The sequence below is a fragment of the Rhinolophus hipposideros genome (assembly GCF_964194185.1).
Source record: "Rhinolophus hipposideros genome assembly, chromosome: 6".
Classification (NCBI taxonomy): Eukaryota; Metazoa; Chordata; class Mammalia; order Chiroptera; family Rhinolophidae; genus Rhinolophus; species Rhinolophus hipposideros.
This window is the reverse complement of record NC_138052.1, coordinates 68,113,563-68,131,175: the sequence shown is the minus strand read 5'-3', so window position 1 is coordinate 68,131,175 and position 17,613 is coordinate 68,113,563. Positions and strand designations below refer to the sequence as shown.

The window sequence follows — 17,613 nt, the reverse complement described above, 5'->3', positions numbered from 1 at the left end:
CTGATTTGCAAGAGGTGACGTTGCTTTCTAGAAATACTACATTATAAATTGAAGGCATGTAATCTTGTGTAAAAAACGTCTAAGTTTTTACTTTCACTTGTGCCAAGGACCTAGTCTATCTTGGAGCATAGCACCTGGATCTGCTCTAGGTGGGAAGGAACTCAGTTATGGCCTTAAGGCCACTGGTGTAAGGTAGGCATTGAGGCAGATGTTCCTGCTGTCCTTATCTTTATACATAGCTTGGACAGAAATAGAAAAAGTCCACCACAGATTAAAAGTCCATGTCCCCTGAAATCCTGTACATAGAAATACCTTCGGTTTGTTAATTTGGTTGGGTTAGAGATAATGACAACACATGAGAGGGGACTTGAACAAAAGGCATTGTATGTGAACAATTTGCCTAGAATGTACTTGGCTATAGAACCCAGAGCTATTAAGTGGTAGACCCCAGGTCTAATCCAGGGTTTAATTTACGGAGATAAATTACATAAAATTTCTTTATTGAAACTAGGTACTAATGATTCCTGGCAGTCAGCAACTTGAAGAAGCCATACTAAGCGTTTTTTTAAATCTTAAAGTTGCTGGGAATAGTGATATTGAAGTGAAGGAGCAAGCTGGAATGAGTCCCTAAGCCAGGATCTAGACAATTGTAAGGAACTCGGAAAACTGCAGCCAGAGAAAATTGGGAAATTCCCTTTTCCTTTCTTAACTACACAACTGCAGAAGGTGATTGCAGTTTTGGAAAGATTCCAGAGAGAAGCAGGAATATCAAGAATCAAGATGATTACTTCAAACAGTATTTGGTCAAGGTTAAAGATAGCCAGTGACTGTAGATGAGAAGATAGCAATGGTAGATCTGGGGAAATATGCTCAGGATGTCATGTAAACCCCTTGGGAAACTACACAAAGTACAATGTCCAGGCTCCAATCAGGTGGACCGAAAAATGGACAAATGTTGGCAGAGTGGAGTTGCTCATTGAAAACAACTAGGGTTTACTTGAACAGTACAGAACTTTAGAGAGCCTTTCCAAGTCAACATTTGCAGGAGTGTATGATGAGAACAAATTCAGAAGCCTGGAAAAAAAAAGGTGTGAGGGAGAGGATGGAGACACTGCTTCAATAGCTCCAACCATGAAGGTGAACTTTTAAAACTGCAGCTCCATTTGCTTGAAAAATGGATAGGGAAATAACTAAGGAAAAAGAAATGCCACTGTAAAGTCACCTGTTGCTATTTCAGGAAAAGAGAAAATGGAATGTGTTTACTGCAACTCAGGACGCCCCAGAGAGTCTCACTCAGGTCTTGGAGAATCTCAAACCTGAAAAGCAGGGTCTGGGGCACATGACGGCGTATCGACCTGGTCCTCACAAGCAGCAGCACTCTGATCTAATGATTCTCAAGCTGGGTTAAATATAAAGGACTGTCTGTTGGAGTAAGTGGTTGATGAAATCAAATGTAAGAAAAATGGAGTGTAGAAACTGTCAGATTGAAAATGATCATTGTGAATTTAGTAACCTTAAGTGATCTCTGTCTGGCACCAAACGATGACCTAACAACAGCAGAAGCAATAACATTTTTACCCATCACCAGTACTCATGTACAACCCCAGCATCAGATTTTGATCTCTAATACTGGTCTCCACCAAAAGGGAACAGGATTCCTTGGATAGCAGTTGCATCCATACCTTGGGACAGGAAAAAACCAGGATGGATCTGGAACACCTTGCTGCCTGACAAGAATACTTTCAAGAATATCCACAGCATTCTTTTTTTAAAGGAGCCAACCCAAGCAGTTCCCATTGGCCAAGTGAGAACATTTTGAGTATCAAAAATAACAAATAATTATAGTGAATTTAGAACAAAGCCAGGAGCTCATAATGATGAAGAAAGTGAATGTAAAGAATAGAAAAGGTTCCAATATAAACGGGTGAATATTATATGTGTAATTCCTTATTGATGTTAAAAAGCCAGAGTATTAACATATAAGCATGTGTCTGTTGATAAAATATAGACTATATTCTTGTTTCTATATGTATAAACAGGAAGGAGTGAAATAAAATACTGAGAAAGCCAAACGAAGAAAGTAGGCACTAAACCAAGAGTGAAGAATCAGTAGCACTGCTTGTCTCATAATAACCAGAAGGGGAGTCCAGCGACCAACTAGCATTGGTCATAAATAATTAACTTAAAGAAGGTCCAATAATAGGCTTCAAGGTATATTATTCAAATTACCCAGAATTTGAAGTTAAATTCCCAAAGGAATGAAACATTTGAGCTGAACTCATGAACCTCATGAATACTGAGGTTCATATTCATGAGACAACAAAGAACTCTACATATACCAACAAATCAGGTCAATATACCATAAATAACAAAAGTTAGGTAGTGGCAACCACATACATGAAACTTAGTCTCATTTCCAGGAATGATATCAAGTGTCTAAACAGAATCTGAAACACAAAGGATGTAAGAACCTCATGAGGTAACCAGTAAAGTTATAAAAACAAAACGGACTCACCCTAAGTAAGTTTCAAGGCTCAGAATCACATTGGCCTGTGCAGCCAGGTTACACACCCCCACCAAGAATTTTTAGTCTGGGGCAGCCGGATGGCTCAGTTGGTTAGAGCGTGAGCTCTCAAGAAGGTTGCCGGTTCAATTCCCGCATGGGATGGTGGGCTGCGCCCCACGTAACTAAGATTGAAAACGGCAACTGGACCTGGAGCTGAGCTGTACCCTCCACAACTAGATTGAAGGACGACTTGGAGCTGATGGGCCCTGGAGAAACACACTGTCCCCCAATATTCCCCGATAATATATATATATATATATATATATATATATATATATATATATAAATCTGTAGTCTGTTATCAAGATCCTGCAACTCAACTGGACTAGGACAGTGTCTCTTCTTGAGTATAAATATACAGAATGTCCAGAAAGACATAAAACTATCCAAACAGGCAACCTCAGAATAGAAATAATAAATGTAATAAACTGAAATAGTAACACTCATATCATATTTATGTGTAACATTGTAATCCTAATATTGTGAGGTTGTCTCTTCAGGTGTTTAAAAATTCCATGAGAATATGATATGTTGGATTTGCAATTTTGATTAAATGTTTAGAAGTCTTTGATTAAATTTGCAATATTTAAATGTTCAGGGAAATTTATTAATTCCATAAACTTAGATTGGTTATGAAGTAGTATCTGAGTATTTAGATAAATACTGTTTAAGTTTTAAAAAAACATAATTATTTAATAAATTCATAGTTAATAAGTTGGGCATTAAACAAAGTACAAATAAAAGTATTTGGCTCCCTGCTGCAAAGTTCCTCTGACATTTAATAAAACAATAGAAAAAACCCCAAAAGCAAGACTCAGAGGAAGCTAAAAATAAATCAAGGGACCTCGTACATTCCAAATTGAGAACTTCAGACCTTTACTAACCTTAGGGAATGCCAGCAGCCAGGCATTATTTCCACTCCATCTCCCTATCCCCAGCCCCATATTTCTCTAGGGCAAGAGAGAAGAATCCTTATGAAGAAAAAGTGAGAAAAAAATCCCTAGATTCTACCATTTGGGAGTCCCTCAATATAAAGGCTGGCTTACCTGATCACTTTACAGTGAAACTCACATCAATATGCACCACCTTAATTCCAATGAAGTTTTTAGTACTTTGCTTTCAAATATTAATGGACAGACAAGAACTGTTAGACAATGTGACAGATAGCAAAAACCTGAAGGGATCTTGGGGAAACTTTAAAAATAAATCATGTTAAGAAAGATGAGACTTTGTTTCCATAAAACAAAAAAAGCTATAAAAAAGGAACAATTAGAAACATTCTTGGAAATTAAAACTGTGGTAAATATAAAGTTAAGAGAAAGGGCTGGTAGAATTGAGGAAATCTAAAAGGCAGAATAAAACAGATGGAAAATAGAAGGTGAAAAAAAATAAAGATTTAATACAAGTAGAATGTTTGATTACTTAGGCATTCCTGAGTGAAAGAACCAGAAAATATGGAGAGGAGGAAATTATCAAACAATTTCAGGAAATTCCGCAGGGCTCGAGGAAATGAGCCTGTGACCCAAAGGGCCCACGAGGTGCCCGTCATGACAGGGCAACAGGGCAGGTCAGCATGCAATTTCAGACAACCCAGGATAGAATAGGTAAAAAATGGATGCTATACAAAGGACTGGGAATAAGTATGGCGTTAGACTTCTCAAAAGTAGCACTGTACACCAGAATATAATGAAGTCAGATCTTTAAAATTCTGGGGGAGAAATTCTTACAGTTCTATACTGAAGTCTTGAGTATAAAACAATGACATATTCTGACACTCAAGATGCTAAAAATTTAGCTCTCACTCAGCCATCTCAGGAAGCCACTAGAGGATTTCCACAGCATTTTGAGTAAATTTAAAAAAAAAAAAAAAGAGGAAGCCAAGAAATTTAGGAAATAAGGAGTTCCAAAAGAAAAGGGAAATCCTAGGGTGACTGCAGGGAAGCCCTAGGATTACACAACAGCCTAGAGAGCAACCAGTCCGGCTAGAGTAGGATAAAGGAGTGACTGAGCATTAACAGAATACCGAACTTTTCGGCACTTAAACACTAGAGGTCTGTTACATAACCAGAAGTGCAAAGTTGGGAACTACAAGGTTGATTTATTCAACTCTTGATGTTCTGCATTGAATTCTCTGGAATAACTGCCTCTTCGCTTTTTGTGAAAAGATGGCAGATGTAGCTGCAAACTTCATGTCCTCACTCAATGAGGCAAAAACCAAGGAAGAGAAGTTTCTCTCCCAAGTTTCTTTATACAGAGAGAAAAAGCGTACCTAGCAGTCCCATCTCATCAGTCTTCCCCTCAGATTCCATTGATTAGATGCCACTTCAAGTTTTATAAAGGTGGTGTTGTTTTGCCCTTGTGATACGGGAAGCATAACTGCCGAATTTTAAGTCTATAGGTCATATATGCATGGCCTATGAACTAGATAAAGCAAACTCAAGACCATAGATATTGGAGCCAGAATGCTTGGGTTTGTATCCTGTCTCTACCACTTATTGGGACCTGGGTTGTGACCATACTTGGGGAACCTCATGGGTCAAAAGATCAAAGTAATATTTGGGTATTCCTGGACTCTCTCACCAAAATACCACCTACATGCTATCATGATACCAACCCAGTTATATCCCAACCACTAAGTCAGATTCTGAACCTAAGAATTTACCTGTGGAATTTGTAAGAGTAGTGAAGTACAGGATCTTATTTCCATCAAAAGAGAAGCAGTATTATACAGGGGGGAAAAAGAAAGTGTCTGGGTCTTATCTTTGCCATTTTTAAAAAACTTTGTTTTTGAAAGGTATATAATTATATACAAACTACTTATGCTCTGGGGAGGTACCTCATCTGTAAGTGGAAAGACTGTTTTACTGTGTGAAGGCACAACCCAGCACTATGTGAGTGGCCTGTGAGTCCTTCACCATTGCGTACTCCACCTCTGGCAGAGAGCAGGTACTCAAAACACATTTACTGAACAAATTGATGCAAACATGCATTTATGTAGGGCTAATTATTGAGGCCCCTTATCGATCTGAGGAAACATAGTTAATAAATTGGAAGGGCAATACAAGAGGGTTGAGGATTTCAATAACTGAAATAACTGTGCAAAAAATAAACAAATTAACTTTATTAAGTTACCACTTCCGTCCTTACATTGATTTGTTTACAAAAATATCAGTTTGAAATACATTATTGAAAGTGAGTACACACAATAAATAGAAAATAGGGATGCGTGGTGCTGGAGGCCTATTAACCAACTTAACTTTATCTGTTGCCCATTGTTGTAGACAATTTGACAATTTGACGCACAATCAGCATTATTGAAAGAACAAAGTACCTGGGAGAAGGTTGCAAACTATGAGAACAGTAGCTTAAAGCTCTGGACCACTCACCAAAAAAAAGAACAAGTATTCACTGTTTATCAGGGAGCTAACCTCACTATAGCTTTGAATTACCTACCACTTCCCATAAGAACAATTTAAAAATTAGAAAAGCGCCAGGGAACCTTCATTAATAGTATTTTTAAGTCAAAGCTTTTACTGTAAGTATCTGATGATTACTCAAATATCCTAACCCATGAGGCCGGCCTATGACAATAAGTTATAAATAGTCTGAATTTAATAACTTAAATGTGATATGGTTAATATAATATATACTGGGTGAGTATCTCAACTAACCTCTTTCAGGTAATGGAACTAAAAGGTTTAAATTTACAGTTTCAGTTTCTGCTCAGAAGAGTGATGTCGGTATTCTAGCAATAGCGATGACGTCCCGTTATTGTAAATATGCTACTGTACACATTAGTTTGAATTATACTTGATTGAATTCTATGTACACGTGGTTCCATATTCCAAGTGCAAATTTTCAATGGTGTAGGTTTATCATCAAAGCTGGGTTGAACAAGTGCTTTCTGACTTCTGAAAACAAATGATAAAAGCATGTTCTAAAAGTGAATAAACTAAAATTACAAGTAGGTGACCAGTTCCATTTCTTTTTTCTCTTTACGTGTGATGAACTTCATGAAGCATTAATTCCCGAGGTATACTTGTTTCTGGACCATACAGCTTACATGCTCTTCTTTCAAAGGCAGCTACCATCTGCTTTACAACTTCATCGAAAAATAATGTGGCAAGCTGAGAGTGTAGAAGGGAGCGAAATTCAAAAGAAATCTGTAGGAACATATTAATAATTAATTTAGGACAATCTTTCCTTTACTACATCTCTACTTAGGGTAGTGATGTTCACAATGTGAAATGGGCTGCTTGGCTCATTTGCTGATATGGAGCTGTATGGGAATATCTAGATGAGATTTTTAACACCTCTCAGAAGAGGGAGTCTTATGTACTGCAATAAGCACAACTGCTGGCTCAATAAACTTAAGTAAACAAGGCTAGTGACTCACATTTCAAGGCAAAAAGTCTGCTTTTATTAACTGAAAAAACAACAACTGGAAAAATGGCTTTGCTGAATACCACGTTTATCACTCTGGCTTCTTATTAATGAGCCCCTATTAGGTCTATCCCACCTCCCTAAAAGAAATAAGGAAGAAAAGTGATCCTCTTGATAGGCATTCCCATGAGAAGCAGCAGCACAATGAGACTGATCCACAAAACAGACAGGATAGGTGAGTCAATCTTAAAGGAGACAACGATCTAGAACTTTATATTCCCTCAAGATAGAATTCAAGACAAGGTTTGAGAAATAGTGTTATAAGGACCAAATATTCACAAAATTTTAAAACTTTTAAAAATGTTGCAAAAATAGTACAAAGATTTCTCATATACCCATCACCCATATTCCCCTATTTTTGTTTTCTATAGCCACCGTGCAATTATTAAAACCAGGAAATTAACAGAGGGAGTTAATACCACTAGATAACAATGCTATTATCAAATCTACACAGGCCTTATTCAAATTTCCCCAACTGTCCCATTAATGCCCACTACTATTTTAACAAAAGCAACTCAAGAGCTGAGAACAGCATACAGGAATTTAATTAAAATTATAACCACTTCTTAAAGGTAACTCCTTAGTTGCAAATATGGAGAACACATATGTTATCTGTTGGCAGAGAAAAAGCCACAAGTGGCTTTAAGTTTTCTACAGCGAAGGTGATGTGAACAAAATAACCTAGTCCCTAGATTCTAAAAACATTATTTTTCCCCTTCGCACTTTATTTTTGCATTATAAGATGCCGACCAATGTGTAGATTTCATTTGGTGTTAATAAACTGTTATTAAACTGGTAGGAAAGTTATAGCATATCTCTTATAATCTGTGGACTTATAAAAATTAGAAAATAGAGAAGGAATGACACTATTCAAGGTTTCAAAAAATAGAAAAAAAAAGAGAAAGATTCATTAGTATTCTTTCTTATAAACTAGTGTAGAAAAAGGTATTCAATACTCAAAACTTTGAGATTTTTTTTTAAGTCTTTCAGTAATTGCTATACACATAAGATTATTAATTATGGCACCTGTGTTCTAATAAACGGATTATTCCTTCTTTACCAACTTCATGTGATATTTGGAACCAATCAAGGGCTTTATGAGAGACTTACTGCAAAATCCAAGGTACAAGTTCTTGGGTAGCCAGGAAGACCTGGGCTAAAACGCCAAACAGTCTCCAGATGATTGAACAGCTTCCCATCGGTACAGGATGCCTAGAACAAAATGAAAAACTAAAGCCACAGTAAAACACCATTTGGGTTGTCCAGAATCTATGACTGAGGGTGACTTCTTTAAATATTAATATTTTTATAGGTCAGACCACAGGTGATGAGAACATCTCATTTTTAGCTTGGTATTAGGAAGTGACCTCTAGCCAATATAAGCCATTTTCTTTACTCCTGGGATCCTCAAGATTGCCAGTTGTTCTCTCTTCCACTGCTATCACCCACTGTGCTATTGAGTTCTCTTCTCCAGCAGCAAAGCAGGGAGTGACTTTTGTGCAAGTTTATTTCCAGCTCTGCCACTTACAAGTTAATTCCTTCTACCATATTTCCTTAATCTGTAAAATGAGTATAAGACCTATTTTATACCATCACTATGAGATGGCTAAAACATTTATAAGGTATCTGGCAGAGATCCCTACCACAATTCTGTAATTTTTTCTTTCCCTCCCAAAGATTTTTATCAATCACATTTCCTTCACTTATTATTCTTTATTTCTAGAGGCCTCCATGGTTCCAGTTATCTTGAAACTCTGGCCCTGACTCCTGTGCCTAACCTGATGCTTTCTGACCTGTAATCTCTTCAGTGCTCACGTTTACTTTATGTGTGTGTACACACTGAAATATAAGACTTAGTGATACTATGTGCAGGGCACCCTGGTATTTCCTATTCTACATCATTAAACAAATGCTGATTGAGACCCACTGAACAGTTGCCTTCTGCAGTGTGAAAAATGGTGGCCAGAACCACAGTCATTAGTCCATGGCTGGGATGGGTTATGACCTTTAATGAAGTTCAGCAGCTTTATTTACTATCCTAAAATGCTATTTGGGCCTTATTATACTAGTAGACAACTGACCTCAAGAATGCAAATCACTTTACCTCAGCAGCAGATGATTTTTAAAATTCCTGTTTCAAAGTCTACACCCCCTTCCTCAGTTAAGCTTTAAATTTTCAGCTCTTTTGGCATACCTTGCAGCTAATAAAAGATTAAGACCCTTTACCCCTTTTCTCTTTGATAACTTATTCCCTGCAGTTTACACGGTCCCTCCCCTGAGGCTATACACTACAGATTAGCAAAATAAAGACTTGCATAGGTAAACTCATTTTCCCCAATGTAAGTCACTTTTCTTCCTTAGCTGCAGCTTCCCTAAACACAGAATTTCTCTATATCTGGATCTCTCCACAGATAGTTCAACCTGGGAGCAAAGAGTTAAAATAATCTATTTGCAGTTTATTCTTCATTCCTCTTCATCTAAATTTTTTTGAATTAATTATCAGGATAACATGCTAGAATCATTACAAAGAATATCAACTGCATCCATACTAATAATCACTTATAAAGAAATGCTCTATTTACATGTTTATAAAAAGAAAATAAAAAAAAGAAAATATATTAATTTTTAAAATGGAAACCAGCAAATGTCTTAAAATTTATTTAGACATGGTAAAATAATAGTATTAAAATATTAATAGATGAATTTAGTCACAGTACGCTAAGTCAGTGGGGAGAAGTAAAAATTTTCTTCAAAGGGTTCAGCTTTATATATAGATCAATATTGGCCATTTAATTTTTAAGAGCATCAAAAATCTATAATAAAATCTTACTATTTTAGTTATCCAACTTTAAGATAATACATTCTGCACTTCTTTACAATCACATAAGAAGCTTATAGGAAATTTAACAATGAAAGAGAAACAGCTGCTGGGAATACTCAACACAATATGGCATCTTCCTCTGACTACTTTTTCATAAAATGTGGCAGGGTTGTACTAATAATCTAGCCCAAGGACCCACAGATTTTTACTAGTATGCTTCAATACATACAATACTGGCAAAAACATCATTCCTACCGTGTTTCCCTGAAAATAAGACCTAATTGGAAAATAAGCCCTAGCATGATTTTTCAGGATGACATCCCTAAATATAAGCCCTAATGCGTCTTTTGGAGCAAAACTTAATATAAGACTGGGTCTTATTTCCGGGGAAACACGCAGACATACTGAACAGCAGAGATACTGAACACAGTAGAGGTGTTATGATGATGACCCGGTTGTTCTGACTGAACTGACCCTGACCATTCTAACTACGCCATATAAAATGTTTATGTTGTGAACTAGGCAGTAAGATTCACTGACCTGTTGCTCCTATTAAATGTGCTGAAACTTTCAAGGACTTCTGGCCATTCATTACAGATTCATGTAGACTAGAAATAACTGACACATTAAGTCACAGGCACATTTGGGGCAGCTAATAATTCACAGAAAATGTCACATGGCTTCTGCTCTTCCCTTGGTTATAATGATTTTTATTACATGTTACATATATATACTAGGTATTAAAATCCAGAACCTGAACCCAGGGACAACTGAAAGCTGAACATATATAGTTGTGTTATTCTCAAATACATCTTTAAACAATGAATTAGCACATTAAGTGAGGCAGCAGGTCAGTCCTTAACAGGAGGAAAAGAGGAAGTTTCTCATTTCCATATTATAGTCAAAGTTCTACTTGGAAAGAATAATGCTAATATTGTATAAAATAAAACACTTAGGAAATATAATGAATGGTTTGTTTTTATCCTTTCTCTTCTACTAATTTAGGGAAATCTTTTTAAGCTTATACTTTAATCCATTTGCTAGAATCAACATTTGGGGAATATTTAAAAACAACAGAAAAACAGAACTGTTACCTTTACCAAGTGTGGTTTCACCAAGGTTACTACTGATGTATAGCGCTCCAACACAGGTGGAAACCCAATTTCTAATCGTGTTTTGCAGTATCCAGATCTCTTTGATATTATATCTGATTTTTTGCACCACGGAACAAAATGCTTGTAATCCTCCATTCCTGATACGACATCATACATTTCCTGCATAGAGTATCTTTTTTTTTAATAAAAAAAAGAGCGGTGTTAACTGCATTTAGTGGTGTTATATGTATACTTAAAATTGAACATACATACAACTTACTGTGTATGAGCAATAATTCATTTGGCACACATGTTGAACCACACTCTAGAATGATTAGCTTGAAAGCAACATAGAAAATAAAATGCAGCTAGATATACATATAAAGCAGAGGTCATAATGAGGCAAAAATTCTATGTAAAGTATCAGCAAATATAATCTAGTACATTAAAAAGCTACAACTAACTGCAACTCATTTAAAGATGTATGGGTGGTTTCATACTAAGTATTGTATTATTATAACAGTATTAATTAGCCCAAAGAAGAATAACTACATGATTCTCTCCACAGATGGTAAAATACCTGAAGCATTCCCATTAGAGACAGAAATATGACAAAGATGCTGGCTATAATCATTGTTATGTAACATTGTTCTGAAAGTATTAGTCAAAGTAATTAAATCAGAACATGAAATATGAGGCATCTGAATGGAAAATAATTAGGTAAATTTATCATTTGGGAGGTGATATGACTATCAGTTCAGGAGAGAATCAATTCAGATTTCAGGAAGGTAGCCTGTTATGAAATATATAAAAATCAATACTTTTCCATTACTAACAAGAAACAGAAAACAACAGTACCATAGAAATGCAAAATATCTAGAAATAAATTCAACAAAAAAAACTTTAGGACTTAAATCATAAACAAACAAACAATAACACTGCATGGAATCATGTAAAAAACAACCTGAAAAACCAGAGCTAGATATATATTATTCTTGGTTATAAAAACTCAACATAATTAAAACATAATTCATCTCAAAATTATAAAGTAATTTAAATAATAACAATCAAAATTACAAAAGGGTATTTCTTGAATATGCCAGAATAAGTCTTTATATTAATTTAAATTAATATTTATGATCATAAAATGAGGCCCACAACAGAGGGAGTGGGAGAAAAACCTACCCTCCCCAGGTTTTCAGACACTTTGAAATAAATACTGAAATAAGTCCCATGAAAAAGTTTGAAACCTTGTATCCTGGAAGCTAATGTCTTAACCTTTGTAGTCTACAAAGGTTAAGAAAGTAGTACAACATAGAAGTCAAGGGGATGGACTTTGTAGTCAGAAAAGACTGTGTTCAAATATCTCCTCTAAAACATAGTAAGCCATGTTACCCTAGGTAGGTTGCTTAACTTCTCTACTTCACTCTCTTCATTCATCATTGAAAAATACCCCTAAGCATTCTTTTCAGGGTTAAATGAAACAATTTTGGCAGTGTACAATGTTTAATAAATGGTAGCTATTATTATGTGTTTACGTCAAATACGAGGGAAAAAGATAATCACTGGATAAGACCAATTCGCAATAAAAAGAATTTTAGCATGAGAAATAAGGAAGTAAGAATAAGTAAAATATAGTGGGAAAAATAATCTCTGGAGCCATGACACTTAATGTACATTATCTCTTTGAGCTTCAGTTTCCTCATCTCTAAAATGGAAATAACAATACCTAGTTCACATGTCTATTGTGAGAATTAATTGAACAAGAAATATAATGCACTCATAGTGCCTTTCAAATGGTAGTACACAGTAAAAGGAAGATATTATTAGTGATTCAAGACTAAAACAAACTAATTCATTATTTGATTTATTATCTGTTAGTTGTCATTTCTCTTTTAAACAGATACCAGCTGTGGCAAAGATGTCCACCCATCCAAAGATTTGAGCTCCTTTTCCTTGGTAAGTAGTGACCCATCAGGGGCTACAAATTCCCAGTCCTCCCCTCCTTGCATTTAGAGAGGGTTACGTGACTAGTTCTTGCCAATAAAATCTAGGAGGGAGCACTGGTCACTTCTAGACCAATGTGGTTAAGAAGCAGGTGTATCTTTTTAAGAAACTGACCACTAAGGAATTGCAAAAGTCACCAGTTAGATGGAGCCTGGGTTCCCGAATTACTACTTGAAGGATTGCTACCGAAGTATCAGGAACACCCATGTGAACTTTACATGAGAAAGAAATAAACTGTATAGTTGCTACCATTACCTTAACTAATATAGTGACTACCCAAAAATAAAGGTAAAAAAGGTAAATTTAATGACAAAAGTTATGAAAGTCCTTTACTACAGAAAACCAGAAAGGAAAAAGCAATTGAATAAAATGAATCATATGTACTTTTACAAGAATTCATGTAATATTTAATGGCCTGTTGGGAATTAAGACCCCATTGCAGGAATTCTCATATGAAAGGATGCTGGTTTAGCAACTACAGTCTCTAGCCTCTGCTACACATACTGCTAGATCAGGTACCAAACAGGCTCCAATGTCTGTTTTCGTAAATAACAAAAAAAACACAGCCACGCCCTTATTTATTACACATTATTTATGCTACTTTTGGACTACAATGACAAAGTTGAGTAGTTGCAACAGAGATAGTATGGTCCACAAAACCTAACAGATTTCCTATCTGACCCTTTACAGAAAAAGTTTGCCAACCTTCGTTCTAGATGGTAGGAGCCTCTTAGTACGCCTGTATGTACATCTATGTATATGCGTATGTGAGGGAGATATATAAATATGTCTGATGTATCAGTAATGTTGTCATTATAGAAAAGAACAGTGTACAACAATGCGGGTCATAAACAGTTCCATTCTTTCCATGTCAAGGTTTAAATCTATCCTATAAAGTTACTATATAATTATATTAATTCAACAAATATTTATAAAATAGCAAGGGCTATGGAAAGGCCAACCTAGAAACAGAGCTTAGTCTATACAAAGAGAATCCAGAAAAAAAAAGTTATGATACTCTATAGAAAATTGTGAACATGTTCTTTTAGAACTAATATATACAAACCCTATAATTCTCCTCTCTGAATATTCTTTTCTTTTGTTTATTAATGGTGCAGCTACTTTGAAGAAAGTTCTTGCATATATCTCCTTAGGCAACACTGAGGTATTTGGTGGAAGAGTTCTGCTCATCAGTATACCACAGGAAGCTACATATCTAAAAAGACAAAAATTACTTGATTTAGAGAGACATCGAAAATTAAGAGGAAAACAAATTACAGAAATTGTAAACACAAATTATTAGAGATTGTAAAATACCTATCACACTTCAGAAGGCTTTGCAACTTTACAATATTCCTGAAACACACACACACACACGCACGCACGCACGCACGCACGCACGCACGCACATACAAAAAAAAACCAAGCTTCTTCTTTTTTTTTTTGGGGGGGAGAACAAACAGAAATTTTATTGTAGCATAATAAGAACTATAAACTTTATAGAAGAACAATTATGATTCATGCACATAAGGCCACGATAGCATGTAAGAAAAACAAGCTTCTTTAAGCACTGTAAAGAAAACTAAAAATAACAGCTTATAGCTAGGGTTAGAAGCTTCTGGCACAAAAGGGATCTATCTCAAAAAGTTGACTTTTGGTCTATAGTCATGTGTCACAATGTATTCTTCCATACACTTGCTAGAATATTCATTATATATTTTTCAACTCATCTACCCAGGTTTTTTTCCCCAGCTGGATCCATAGGGGTTCCTTAATTCTTGATTTACTCTATTAGATTTGAAATTAGGTCTCATTCTCAGATTGGAGATCTGATGATCCTGTCAGAACTGTCACTCTGTTCTCCTTTTATTTTCTGATCTCCATTTCGTGCATATATGTATAAAACATATGCCAAGGTAATTAGAATGTTAACTGTTTGAGGTACTTCTGAATCCAGATTCCCCGATATACCTTTGTTCACCTAAATATTTGTAGCCTTTCCCTAATGAGATTATTGCATAACTATTTTACACTACTATTCATGCATTAGTTCACATACTTATTGAGCTCCTATTCTGTGCTAGACATATAATGGATATAATGGTGACTATATAGATAGAATGGTGAATAAAACAAACATGAGTCTTATGAAGATTACATTCTAGTTGAAGATTCCAAAAAAAAAGTGCTTAAAAGAGAAAGGAGATGGGAACATGCGAGTAGGACTTCCTTTAGATCGGGGTCTAGGAAGTCAGCTCTGAGGTTGTATTTCAGCGGACACATAATGGTAAGGAGATAGCCATGCAAAGAGAGAAATAGGTATATATGTATATAATAAATGTGTGTGCCCATAAATACATACACGTGTTTGTATATATATAGTTATATATGGAGGAGAGGGAGATAGGGGGCATTCCAGGCAGCAGGGAGTCCAGACTACAAAAGACTATAACAGTGTATCAGCAGTATAGCAGGTGGAGAGTGTCTAAAATAATGTTAGACAGGTTGGAACTGGATCATGCTGGGGATTACTGCCCAGGATAAAGCAATTTGGAATTTAATCTCAGTAAGAAGCTGTTGAAGAGTTCCAAGTAAGAGAGTTAGATTTCATTACATCTTCAAATTATTTTTTTAAAGGGAAATGGGGTGGTCTGGTGAAATCTCCTTATGTTATCAAATATAAAATTGTATCCATATGAAGTATGATTTACATATAAATAAAATTTCTTTAAGGACATAGACACCCTACAGTTTGAGTGGGGAAGAAGAGAAAATCAAGTTAAACAAAGAATGATCGAAGAAACTGGGAATATTCAGATGGAAAGTAAGGGTTGATACCTGAAAATATGGCTCCAAAATGTAAAACAAAAGCCCAAGTAGAGGGAGACAAGTTTGGGGTCCGTAACACAAAAGAACTTTTATACAATTAAAGCTGTTTATAAAAACTGGATGGGCTTCTTCCAGAGGCAATGAAATAGAGATCAATGAAAATGGTTAAGCTAGGGGCGGGCCTGGTGGCTCAGGTGGTTGGAGCACTGTGCTCCCCATGCTGAGGTTGCTGGCTTGATGCCCACGCAGGCCAGTGAGCTGCACCCTCTACAGCTAAGGTTGTGAACATCAGCTCTCCCTGGAGTCTGAGGCCGGTGGCTGTCATGAGTGGCCGGCAGCCATTGTGAGCAGACGGCAGCCAGTGAGAGCTGCCACAAGCAGCCAATCGGCGACCCACGGAGCGCAAGCCTCATAATACCCGCGTGGGCTAGGGAGCTGTGTCCTACGCTAGACAGAGAAACAGGGCTTGAACTGCAGGCGTGTGGGAAGCGTAAGAAGGGGAGACACAAAAAACAAGCAGATCTGAAGCTCAATAATGTTTGTTCTGCTCTGCTTGGAACTACTTTTTCAGGCTATGTCCTAAACCAGGAGTAAACGACCTGAAATGATTTTATCCCAGTTTTAACCAATATTTGTCTAAAATGATGAGTTGGCTGGGTTGTAGGCATTTTTTAAATTCTTCATGGAATCCAAATGTCCCGGAGCTCAACCAGATTTGTGTTTCCTCCCTTCATCTCCTGTTTACAATTCATTTCATTTTAAACACTATCTTTCATTTTTCAGCATAACTTATTACAATGTTATTATTAAAAGGAAACGAAGGGGTGGATGTACAGAATTCGTCACCTCTCCACATCCATTTACACACCCACTCAACAACAACAACAACAACAACAGAAATCGAGGCAGACTCTGGCTCAACGTTACAGGACCTGTAAGTTACAGTGGAGTGGAAAAAAAAAAAAATCCAAGTCCCCCACGTCTGCTACGTTTGGTTTTGCAAGAATCAAAGGGCAGGGGCAAAGACCTCTCCCAGAAACTGGGAAAGCTCGTCTGGCCATCTGGCACGCAGCAGGAACAGAAGGGGGTTCACACCAGGCCACAAACTCCAAGACGCCCAGCAGCCCGCAACCCTCGCAGGCAAATCTAAAACTTTCGGACGGCGGCAGCAGCAGCAGCAGGCCGTAGGGGAAGGGACCGGAAGAGCCCAAAGGCACAGGTCGGCGAATTGCTTTATTAGCTGTTCCAATGTCGCTGCGCCGATGATTCACCGTCTCTCGCGAGGGCAGTGAGCCACAAATACAGACCGGGCGGCCGGGATAGGCCGGCGAGCGCCCGGCCCGGGGTGATGGGCGCGGCGCCCGAGTCCCTTAAATGCTGAACTCAGGAGACCCTTTCCCTCCAGAGACGCGGAAACGCTCCGGATCTGGCTCCGCCTCGTCTAATATACAATCCCCCCTCGTACTCCCACTCAGCAGGCCTGGGTGGAAAACTACCCACGTCTCGGCGCCCGAGTTGATTATTACCTGACGTTCCGCGCAGGCCCCTGCGCCGGATTGGGGGCTCCAGCTGCTATCGTCGACTTTGGACGACAACCCGAGACCGAGACCACCTTTCTCAGGGCCCTCTGACCAGTCCGAGCTGCCATGATCGTCTCACTGAAGCCGGTCACCAACTCCAGGACCAAGCCCACAGCACCGCCCATCTCCGGCGGGGCCAGGTCGCCCGGCTCCGGCGCCCTTCAGCCAATCCGCAAGCCCCATGAGCCACCAGACACGCTCCTCCTCCCACCCCGATTGCGCAAAGCTGACGCACGCTCCCACCGCCGTAGGGCCGAGTGTAAAGGCGCGGGT

General features: G+C 37.5%; 1 protein-coding gene across 3 annotated transcripts; it reads right to left on the bottom strand.

The window, feature by feature from the left end:
• Nucleotides 1-5,669: 5,669 nt before the first annotated feature.
• On the bottom strand, nucleotides 5,670-17,589 carry COQ10B (coenzyme Q10B). 3 transcript variants are annotated; one of them, XM_081051841.1, is made up of 5 exons: nucleotides 17,287-17,589; nucleotides 13,998-14,147; nucleotides 10,925-11,117; nucleotides 8,120-8,221; nucleotides 5,670-6,729 (listed from the first exon to the last, which is right to left on the bottom strand). In XM_081051841.1, the coding sequence occupies exons 1-5, from the start codon at nucleotides 17,463-17,465 to the stop codon at nucleotides 6,562-6,564; spliced, it is 792 nt and encodes a 263-aa protein (XP_080907967.1). In that variant the 5' UTR covers nucleotides 17,466-17,589; the 3' UTR covers nucleotides 5,670-6,561. The 3 variants fall into 3 exon arrangements, with proteins under 3 accessions (XP_080907967.1, XP_080907969.1, XP_080907968.1); XM_081051843.1 differs by having other exon boundaries at nucleotides 5,670-6,693; XM_081051842.1 differs by having other exon boundaries at nucleotides 10,931-11,117.
• Between the last annotated feature and the right edge of the window lie 24 nt (nucleotides 17,590-17,613).

Excerpts from the sequence above, each read along its gene's own strand:
- COQ10B (XM_081051841.1), bottom strand. The coding sequence starts at position 17,465 with ATGGGCGGTGCTGTGGGCTTGGTCCTGGAGTTGGTGACCGGCTTCAGT. Across the intron at positions 14,148-17,286 it reads GGGCCTGCGCGGAACGTCAG|ATATGTAGCTTCCTGTGGTA; the intron begins GTAATAATCAAC and ends TTGTCTTTTTAG. Across the intron at positions 8,222-10,924 it reads TGAAACCACACTTGGTAAAG|GCATCCTGTACCGATGGGAA; the intron begins GTAACAGTTCTG and ends ATTTTGTTCTAG.